The following is an 11,383-nucleotide window of genomic DNA, read 5'->3' as shown; positions in this document are numbered from 1 at the left end:
AGCTAGCTATAGCTAAGTTAACTAGCGTTAGCTAGCTCGTAGACTTGTTGACAGGTAACGTTAGCTTAACGTTAAAGTTACCGTTGAGTCGTTATAAATAATACGTTAAATTGTATTGGTTGTGTACCCACTACGGAATATATTGAATAGGTACGCCGGTTACCTTAAGGCTAATGCTAACGTTAGTTAAATGTCAGTGTCTTGGTCAAATTTCCGTCCTCGGCCTACGTTAACTTTACTCGGAGGCATTTTAAATTAGATTGTATTTGTTAGGTAAAAAACACTAACGTTATGACAATATTTATATCGAATAACGTTACACATATATACACACACACAGTCACTTGCGAGAGGAAAAGACAGCAAAAAATATATATTTGAAAGTTTAAAAAAGTATTTTGAGAGAGATTTCTTTTGCTATTGGTATGAAAACTTTTTCTCTCAAACTTTTTTTTCTCTTTGATCTTTTTTTCTTCTTTTGCATGTGATGAAGAAACAATTTTAGCTCCATATCACAACACTATTTACTAAAGTTGTATAGTGGCCCAGGACGTCTTCCCCTCCTGCTCTCTCCAAACACTGTAAATGTTGCCTTCAGATGGCTGTAAAGACAGTGAATAATAATAATAAAGACAGTCCCCAGAGTGAAAGAATCCCTCATTATAGTACTGTCATGACAGACAAAGCTTAGTCAGCCTAGTTGTCATTAAATTCCATAACTACTGGTTGAAAAATCATGTAGAATAAAGTTATTGTTGCTGTAACAAAGCATTAGCTTTTTACATATTACTAACCTAATTCATCTTTCTGTTGGTGCCAGCATGTGCCATCTCATGAATGCATTGAATCAGATAGAAATTGTCAGATAGACAAGTTTTACTGGCAACTTTTGGTGCAAAGGATTTTTAACTGATTATGAGATATGGCATACAAACTTTGCCTGAGGGAAATGGGCTGAAAAGTGGATAAAATGTCAACTTCAGAAGTTATCTGACCTCTACCTCAAAGTTGTCTTCATCTGAAGAATCAGGGTTAAGCAGTTGTCATCCTGCTCTGATCACCGACCTTTCGTACACTAAACTGAATATAGAATCATTTAAATAATGTAAAAAAATACTAATGTTGTGCTGTTACTGTGTCTAAGTGCATTTCAGTATCTATAAGTGAAGATGGCAACCCCAGTAATCTGCATCGTCAACCCAGAGGCCCCTGCCCACCGTCAACAGTCCGTACTGATGGCGACTAAAGAGGCCCGTTGCTATCGTGAGAAAACGATGGTCTTCCCTAAACCTCCACAGGAGCTGCTCTTCCAGGACAGCGCCCTCACACATGCAGAGAAGCTCCTTCCAGTAGAGGGCATGCTGCACTGTCTCATCAGCTGGGCCTGAAACAGCTGGTAGTCCCTTTTGGCCTTTTGACACAGCACCCTTCCACTGACTTGTTGCAAATGATGTGGGATACATGAAATAGTAAGCTCATTATATTCACTACCATTGTTGGCTGTGCATTTTTTGTGATTGCATGTTTAAAATAAATATCTGTTTACCAGAAAACTACTTTATTCAGTCTTTATTATTTATCAATGCAAATGTTTTTTTTACTCATTTTAAATGCAGTTTGGCTCATGATGATGACAATGGTTATTAAGTTATAGGTATGGTATAAGTACCATATTAACCCACAAAAAACTATTGATTCTACTTTTCAACTACCATTTTTTACCCACTTGTCACATAAATCACACTTTTTAATGTAAGACAATCAGTTTAGTCAATATTAAGTAATTGAACCACATGTGCCTAATGAAAACTGAAGACATATCTTAAAATATTACTTAAGAACTACTTTTTCTTTTGAAATCAAACTGAGTTCCAGTATGCTAGCAAACAGACCACATCACTACTCTATCATTACTGTAGCTGCACAGTGTGGTTCATACGTGTATACAGGGAGAGAACCATGGGAAATCTCTCATTTCCGCAATGTTCACACACTACAAACGAGTGAGCACAACATCAATTAATTACACACATACGTGTGTATGTGTGTGTGTGTGTGTGTGTGTGTGTATATATAAATATATATATATATATATATATATATACAGTATGTGTGTGTAATTAATAGATATGCTCACTCATTTGTATATGTGTGTGTGTGTTGCATGATTTGAAATTGTATTGTCTGTTATCTATCTATCCATATAGATAGATAGATAGTATCCTAGGTCACACAGGGGAAACTTTTTATTTTTATTCCAAAGGCCAAGGGAACTTTATCAGGATGAATAATATTCTGTATTTTAAGGAGGAACATTTTTTTATTTAATTAAGGCATAAAGATTAATTAATTTCCAAAAGATGTTTTTTTATACCTCTTTTTAATCAATTTAAGCATGGGGTGTAAACTTATTCTAGCCACTGTAAATAAGTCAAGGACTGTGATTAAGTTTCCTGATTGACAAAGCCGGCCAACCAGCACACAGGGAGCAATGGTGACTTAGAGCCTGATATTTGAAATAAACTTTAGTGCTCCACGGTCTCTAAATAGTGAAGCCATTAATAAGAGGCATACATACTGTATGTTAAAACATCTAAATAGTCTCCTGAGCTACTGCCATACGGATCCAAGTACGGAGTGTGGATCGGTAGCTCGAGAGATGCCACTTCACCTCCTGGGCACTGCCAGGTGCCCTTGAGCATGACACCGACATCTCTACATTTGTGCATGAATAGGTCCTGAGCATGTGTGTGTATTTCAGGCCTGTGTGTAGGGATTACTAACAAACAGAGTGTAAATTGTAATTTCTCCACTGGGGATCAATAAACTATAAATTATAAAACTAGAAAATTCTGCAGACATTTTAACAATGTGCCTTCTACTTGGTGCACATCCTAAAAGCAATTAAAATTAATAAAAAGTAATAAAAATGTTAACCCTTCAGAGATAGAACTTATAAAACCTATTTAAGACCTTTCTGTTTACCAGAAACAGCTATTAAGATTAAGCTAGCGCTAAACCAACCAGAGTCCATTTAAAAGAAAATACTTTTAGCTTCACATGTAAATCGGTAAAGTATGTGTTTATTTCAACCACCACTAGAGTTGTCACGGTTGGAAAAGTGTACAGAAAACCAAAAGCGTCTTTTCATAGTTGTATTTGGTGTCTGTTGAGTCTGAATGAAGTGTGCTTTTTGATGCTAAAATGACTATTTACATGGATTGGAGCCTTAGCAAAATATACTATAAATACAATACCCCAGTTTTGCTAACATTTTAAATACACACAGTATTGTTTTAAAGGTGAAGTGTTAAGTGACTAAACCCTTCAGAGATAGACTATTTTATAACATATTTAAGACCTTTCTGTTTCCCAAGAACGGCTACAACGTAGCTAGAGCTAAACCAACCAGAGTCCATTTACAAAACAGTACTTACAGTACAGAAGAATGTGACCGGAAAATACTTTGTATACCAGACTTACATTAGGTCACAAAGGATTCAATGCTATACCTGACAAATAGTAGGGAATTGTACTGGCTCATGCATAAAACGCCAAGACAGAGAAGATGTAGAACTACTTTTTGCATGTGAGAAATATTTGTTTTTTTGTTTGGTTGTTTGTTTTGAATTATTTCAAGCCTAGACTCTATGAACTTCATGGTATTACACACTCCTGTACAGTTGGTGGCGGTATTACACAAAAGTAGCAATCTGCCCAAAAAGAAGAAGAACCTTTAACTTTCTATGGAAGAGACACGCTTGCGGTTCAGCTTGTGAACGTTAAAAACATTTCCATGGCAACTACTGTGGTAAACAGCAGCATTAGCTAACTAGCTAGCTAGTTGTTTTTCCGTGGAAGACAAAAAGCCCACAGCCATCAGTTTTGGCAATGGAGACAATATGTCTCGATAAATCAGCTTTACAAGCAGTGGATGACTACTGGGAGTACAGAAGGTTTGTCTCAACATTAGACTATATTTAACTCTTAACGCTAACTCTGACTTTAGCTAATCTCCTGTTGTTGTTTTAAACATTTAAACACTTGTGATCAAGCTACCATGTGACAACTAACAATGCTTACATAAGAAGGGATGTAACGTTAACAGCTCAAGTACAATAGAAATGCTAAAATAACACAATAAACATTTGTTGTGGGCAGGTTAGCTCGGTACATGTTCATGCCAACAAGATTCTTAGCTGTTTTTATTTGTATTTTTTTTTTAAGGATTGTGGGTGATGATGATGGAGGAAAACTGTTCACTCCAGAGGAATATGAGGAGTACAAGAGGAAGGTTCTCCCTCAACGAGAGAAAAACAGGCTGTATGTCAGCTTCGGGGTTGCAGGAGGTATCGACTGCAAACTCATTGGTCCTGAGACACAGTGCTTCTGTACACATAGGTAGCTAGCACATTACTCAATAACACAATAAATCAGACCTGCTTCTCCCCTACACGCCCCCACACACATGTATTATATAGCAATACATAAATGAATGCATTTGGGAGTAATTTATTTTTTCCAGGTACAAGCAACATAAGACCGACTTTGAAGTGGTTCCCTCTGAACGACCCCTGACCCTACCATGCCAGGTCCGAGGATGTCATTGTTCTGCCTACCAGTATGTCCCCCGGTTGGGGGCAACCCCTGTCCGCTGTGGGTGTAAACACTATCCTCAGGATCACAGTGAAGCTACTGGAAACTTGTGCAAAAAGTGTGAGTCTGAAATCACTTCATTTAAAGACAATAGTCAATTCATTCTAGCACAAATGTTTAAGCTGATTTTCCACATGCTTGGTTTCTAATCCATTTTTCAGGCAGGTCCTGTTCTGGGTTCAAGAGTCCATACATCTGTGGGTGTGGCCAGCCCAGCTCTGCCCATCAGACCCTGGTGAGTAGAGTCAAACCTCAAAAGTAGGTCCTTGGTGTAAAAAAAAAAAAGCAAATAAATATATTGTAATATAGATATATTTACATAAAGTTACACACTTGAAACTCAATTTGAACTCAAATCACATTATTTTCTTGGCAGGTTGAGACAAAACTAGAAAGGGAGGCCCGTGGTCGGCCCATAGGCAGGGATGTTCCTTATGCTGCTATGGGGGGGCTCACAGGTTTCAGCTCCTTGTTGGATGGTTACCTTGCTTTGGAAGCCAGCAGCTCAGGTACGTACCCGATATGTAGCCCTTATGTGACGATTTAATCTGCAATGGAAAGCTGCAGCAGAGGGGCTAAGCTGTTATGTGAGAGATGCTTAATTCTATTCCTTGTAGGGTGAGTCTGGAAAATTCCATGCATTTGTAGCTACGTGGAGCAACAACACTCCCAAATACAAGCCATTTTTCAACTCGGACATTCTTTGATTCACAGAGTCAGTGTTTGAGGGATTCAAGTGATGTGGGATGTGTGCGTGCATTGCACTAAAGGTGAAGCAAGTTCTTTGAAGAGGCATGTGAGGGCAGCAAAGAGCAGCACAGCATCAGTGTTGAACAACCAAGTGTGCATTGAAGGGATTTGTTCAGATCGAAAGTGTATAGTGGAGCCTTTAGATTTCATTAACACAATGATTTCTCAGTCAGACTACATTTGTAGTAGAGCTCTTGTGGATGCAAACGTTTTCATAGTGTTGCAAGATTAATTGAGATTATCTTCTTTTAGAACACATCGTTAGCTTATGGTATGATCGCACATTGGTGCTTAACTGACATACATACACAGTTTACATGTAAGGAGAACATTTAGTTATAATTTGACAATGGAATCAAAGGAGTTTGTGAATTATATAAGACCCAGGCCTGTGCAATTAATCAAATTTGGCTCTTGATCTCGACTTTGGCTCCTCATAACAAAACAATATAATTGGGAAAAGGAAATAATTTGCACATTACATTTTGCAAGTAAACCCTTATTTTCTTGTGTTCTAAATGGTAATTCAAAAAGTTGAACTGGAAAAGATTTGTTTCACTGTTTAAGTTTAGTAAAAGCAACATATTTCTAAAAGTCAATTAGTAATCATGTTAAATATTGACCAAAATAATTGTAATTAAGCCCTAATTAAGACTTGACTTCTGCAGCTTTTAACAAGTAATTTCACCTCTTCAGAAAACTGTGGAAATGTAGTTAATTATGTGTGATTTGATTTGCTTTTGACTGATTAATCCACTATTTAGTATAGCCACCATAACTTCTATTATAACGTTATCACTTTACATATGGTTTTATCCTTAATTGGGAATAAGAAGTTTGGGCTTATTTGATTTTTTCTAAATGTTATGTTCATCAGTGACTGCAGATATTGTAAATGCATTGCATAAAATATAAGACTTTACGTTTGACAATATTAACACATTAGATCCTGGTATATTTAATTCACAAAACCTTTTTTTTTTATTTTAGTGAAAAAAGAGCAGTAAACATATGATGTTCATAATCTCTGCCGTATGTTTTTTCAGATCAAGACAGAGAAGATGGCTGCCAGCAGAGATGCTCTGCATTAAGGATCGAAGAAACGTCTACTAAAGCGTCTAGCTCTATTCACTGTAAGAGAGCGACCAAAAACCAGTGAAAGGCAACCATCTTCTCAGAGTCCAACACTCAAACCATCCATTAAATACCGGACAACATTTACAATATCTAATAAATCATACATATCTTCTGATCTGTCACATGTATTTCTCATTACAAGTGTCAGATTTTGATTGTTTCACAGCTAAACTATTTTCTTATTCAGCGAAGTGTCTGTCTTTGTCAGTGTCGTGACTTACAGGAGAATAACCAACTGTCAGCAACAGTAGCGATTAAATCCCTCCGCACAACTAAACAATTAACTGACAACATATTGATCTAATGTGGGAGCATTACTATGATGATGAAGTTTGACAGTCGTTTGTTAAATTTTTAGACACATCACAGTCTGAGACAGCATGAATACATTTGAATATTTACTCAAGGTGAAATAATTCCTAAGCACAGTTAGGAGATCTTGTGTTTTTTTGTGTGTTCTGGCTGCCGTATGATCTGTAGAAATGCCAAGCATAAAACTCACACATGTATCTGTGTGATAAAAAAAAGAGATTAAGCATATCAAATCCAAACTTTCAGAATGAGTTCTTTTAAACTTTTGAGTTTTCAGGGTAGTTATTGAATTACTAGGTCATAGGCAGTTTAACATGTAGTCATCTCTACTATTTCATTCTTCAGACATTTGACACCATAACTAACCCGTACTTTTATTCATTGCTTTTTTTTTTGGGCCTTGCATTTCCTTTCTTGATACTCGCTCCATAAACCGGTCAGTTTACACATCTGAGGTTTGTATGATTGATGTTCTCTTATTGAGAGAAGGCCGCCCACTCACCATGTCACCAAAATAACACCAGAACCATGGAGCTACGTGTTCAGTGATGAGCAGCCTTTTTAATTTGTAGATAGATGTACTGTCTCCGATTGATTAATCCCATTCCTCACGGCAGATCAGCAACGATGAGAGCTGATTTAATCCACGCTCTGAATGGAGATTGAAGGAGGTCATGTTTTCTCCATTGGCAGCCCAATTTCTAACGTCTTTAACTGAGAAATAAAATAAATTTGGATCTCAATGAGAATTTACTCCCACTCAAATGTTTACACCCTGAAGACGGCAAGTCAAACTGGATCAGCGTCTCCACCGGTGTTGGCCAGTGCATCTCAAGTCAGCTGTATCATAATGTAAATATTACCTGAGGGAACTTGGTGTGTGTGTGTGTGTGTGTGTGCGCGTGGGTGTGTTAGTGAGCTGAACAGGTGGTCTCGAGGGAAAGGAAGTAGGGCTACATCTGAACGGTGGCATGGATGCACCTGGGTCTCTGCATGCAGCCGGGGGGCTGGAGAGGTAGCAAATGGGATCCCATCTGAAAGCTGACACTTCAGATTCAGCATGTATGTGCAATGACCATGGTATCAAGTTGCATCAAGATGAAGTATGTACACACACATTTACAGCGCATACACACTTTGAACCAATCATGTTCCCCCTTTGCAATGCAGAAGAGTTTTGTCGACTCCTAGAATCAAGCATCCTTAAGAAAAAAACACTTGACCTGTTTGTTTTCTTTAAGAGAAAAAAACCAATTAATTGAAGAGGTAAAGGCCTGACATTAGTCTGGCACAATTACAATGTAGGGAAGTTGTCTCACCCATAGCAACCCTGTTCAGGAGGCTACAGGTAATTAACTTTGACCAGTGGTTGAAGGGAATGACAACTACACCTCCCTTATCCCCATGGAAACCACGTCCAGCTTGACTGACAGATCCGACACTGCAAATCAGGTCGCAAGCACAGATGATTAAATTGGCAATTACTGTGCAAGGAAACACTTAATTACCCCAGTGACAGTTATGGTAAGCACGCACTGAGAGAAGAACACACTGCCTAATTTCCCCACAGACAGAGAGAGGTAGCAAAAACTCAGGTGCACATAAGAGACACAACAGACTGACAGTGACAAATCACTTGAAACTTGGAGCCAGAAACTTCCCTTTACAGAGGGAACTACAGCTTGACATAGAATTTCTCAAATGCAAAACAATGGTTGGTCATCTGACCCTTTGCTTTTATTCCCACGTAGTGATAACAATCACCCAACTCCACTGTTCTGATGCATCAAGAAGCGTTCCCCTCAGGAACAGGTGGATGAGACCAAAAACAGAACTAAAAGAGAAGGAATGGCTGGACCGTCAGGTAGACACAAACACTAATGTTACTCTGTCTGCTTGATTTTTAAAGAGCACATTTTGCTAGCATTGCAATATCATAATAACTTCATAAGGTGATGTTCCCCCAAGTGGTCAATATGGTATCTGTTAGGCTATTGTAGGTTAAAAATAGTTAAGAAATGAGTACATATCTGAATGACTCAAAGGTCACATAATGTTTTAAGGCATTATATTTACAATACTATATTAACAGAACACTTACCACAAGCATGATTCATCCGGTGGGAACACAATGTTATTTCCAAATGTGGGTAAACATTTGTTTTTATTTTAATAATTCTTGTTCACGTATGATAATACTTTATATGGACATCCATTGATTTACTTCAGGTCAACTTTACTGTCAGCTTTTTGTGGTAGCCAAACTTTGAATGAGCATTTCACTAAAAAATGTACCTCTATGCTATGAACTCAGATTTTCACAGTTTCAGAATATTTTTTCCCTCCATGTACTAATTATCAGGAGGATCAGCCTGTTTTCTATTTAGGACAGATTTTACTTGAACAAAATACAGCTTGTTCTGTTTCTAAGAAGAACAAAAAACCCATCACAATCTCCTAAAAGCGACGCACATTCCTATGTATTACTTTGACACATTGGACACATTGGTGTGTGTGTGTGTGTGTGTGTGTGTGTGTGTGTTGCCTCTCTTTTGTAGTAGAAACAGTGGGAAATTGACAGTGCAGCGACTTCATAGAAGCTTTACTTCAATCCCCCCCCTGGGTCTAAGGGGGGGATGGAGAGCGAGTCGTGAAGAAATAGATTTGCTTTTTCAAAAAGCACAGTAATAACAAACAGCATGGTATGTTGTATAACTGGGTTAAATCAATAGTAATGTTTGACTAACAAAAGTGTGTTTAAACACACCCACTCAATTAATGGATTGACTTTGACCAGAAACATATTCACACAAGGCATACTGTATGTTTGACAGAGGGGAATTAGTGCTAATATTAATTGTATGTATAGAGCAGTCTTATCTGCGCCACTTAGCAATAAGGCACTTGTAAAGGAACTATAAGTTTTCATATATTAAAAGGACCAAGTCAATAACAAAGGGTTGTATTTCATGGTATAGTAAACCCTGCTGTGATAGATCAAGTTATTACTATGCTTTTCAGAAGAGGGGGAAACAATTCATAACACAATTTATGTGTACTTCATTTAAGAGCAGCCACAAAAGACAAAACAAACAATACCACCAATTAGATGGATCTCTTAATTACCAGTAACGACTGAACTAGGTCTCAAGTTTATCAATTTGACATTAGTTAGAATCCAGCTACATTTTAAAAATCCCTTCCAAATACTAGAACGAGTTATCAATGAAATGTAAGTGCAGATTTTCACATCACATCCCATTAACATCACATGTCCGTTAAACAGTAAAAAACTCCTTCACTAAAGAAATCAGATACAACATAGAAACTTTAGTGGTGCTATTAGGAAGATTTTGTTATGGTTGGACAGAGACAGGCTAGCTGTTTCCCCTTTTCCAGTCTTGATGCTAAGCTAAGCTAAGCGGCTGCTGGCTGTAGCTTTACATTTAGCCAACAGACATGAGAGTGGTATTGATTTTTTCATTTCAATCTTGGAAAGAAAATGACAAAGATTTGACCCAAAACTATTCACTTAAAGCACGTTAAACTTTGTGCCTTGGCTATTATGTCAGGCCAAAAAAATGATGGTCATAAATCTGGATTATGGTTAATAATATCCTTCTTGTCTCAAGTCTCAGCTTCATTTTTGACCCGAGCTTAATTTAAAGGATCTTAAACACCATACAATTCTGATCAGTAAAGCAACAATGCATTGCTTATGAATTGAACCCTATAAAGCTATTCCTAATTACAATACTGCACTTGTTATTAAAATGTCCCTGTAGTTGCTGCTTAAGTGTAGGAGTGTAGTGTGCTCCTTGTGAATACTATGTCCTTGTTTGTAACCGTTTGTGCTCACAGTAATTCAGCATTATGTACTTGAATAATAACATTAAATCCAGTGTTGGGCAAGTTACTTCCAAAATGTAATATATTATAGATTAGTAACTAGTTATATTACAATATTACTGTCTCTAAATTGTAATGCGTTACACTACTTTTGCATTACTTTTGAGGTACTTCTACCAAAATAACACCGGACGTTTGACTTGGCAGCTAGCGTGTGAATTTCACTACCGGATCAATAAATTCTCCTCTTTATCCACTTTAATACATCATAGATTATTCATAATATTTTGTAAAATGTATATGAATATGAAAAGTAAAGCAATAAATAATTAAAACGTACAATAGCCAAGTAGGAGAAAATAAAATAGGCCTACTCAATTAAAACTACTTTACAGTTGTATTGAAGTATGGCATTGTGGTAAAATGTTTGTAAAGCACCTGAATAAGAAATTCATGTTGTTTAGTTTAAAACTAAGGTAGTCTAAAAGAAATGGTCAATTACAGTGTGATTAAAACAGGAATTTAGTTTTACTGCGAGCCGTCACAGGAAGTGCTTTTATTTTGAAGCAACCTACACGGAAGTTTTCTGTCGTGTACGCTTGCTAACTTACTGAGATGAACGTGAGACACTGGATGCAAAACATGTCCGTCAAGCTTAAGTTGTTCACTTTCTAGTTTG

General features: G+C 37.2%; 1 protein-coding gene across 1 annotated transcript; it reads left to right on the top strand.

Moving 5' to 3' along the window:
• Positions 1-3,598: 3,598 nt before the first annotated feature.
• On the top strand, positions 3,599-6,658 carry fam221a (family with sequence similarity 221 member A). The gene is made up of 6 exons (XM_032536349.1): positions 3,599-3,956; positions 4,228-4,401; positions 4,526-4,716; positions 4,818-4,891; positions 5,033-5,165; positions 6,453-6,658. The coding sequence occupies exons 1-6, from the start codon at positions 3,892-3,894 to the stop codon at positions 6,563-6,565; spliced, it is 750 nt and encodes a 249-aa protein (XP_032392240.1). The 5' UTR covers positions 3,599-3,891; the 3' UTR covers positions 6,566-6,658.
• The last annotated feature ends 4,725 nt before the right edge of the window (positions 6,659-11,383 follow it).

This window comes from Etheostoma spectabile, chromosome 14, assembly GCF_008692095.1.
Source record: "Etheostoma spectabile isolate EspeVRDwgs_2016 chromosome 14, UIUC_Espe_1.0, whole genome shotgun sequence".
Classification (NCBI taxonomy): domain Eukaryota; kingdom Metazoa; phylum Chordata; class Actinopteri; order Perciformes; family Percidae; genus Etheostoma; species Etheostoma spectabile.
This window is presented reverse-complemented; position numbering and strand designations above follow the sequence as displayed.

Coding starts and splice junctions, on each gene's coding strand:
- fam221a (XM_032536349.1), top strand. CDS start 3,892: ATGGAGACAATATGTCTCGATAAATCAGCTTTACAAGCAGTGGATGAC. Junction 3,957..4,227: donor GACTACTGGGAGTACAGAAG/GTTTGTCTCAAC, acceptor TTTTTTTTTAAG/GATTGTGGGTGATGATGATG. Junction 4,717..4,817: donor TGGAAACTTGTGCAAAAAGT/GTGAGTCTGAAA, acceptor TCCATTTTTCAG/GCAGGTCCTGTTCTGGGTTC.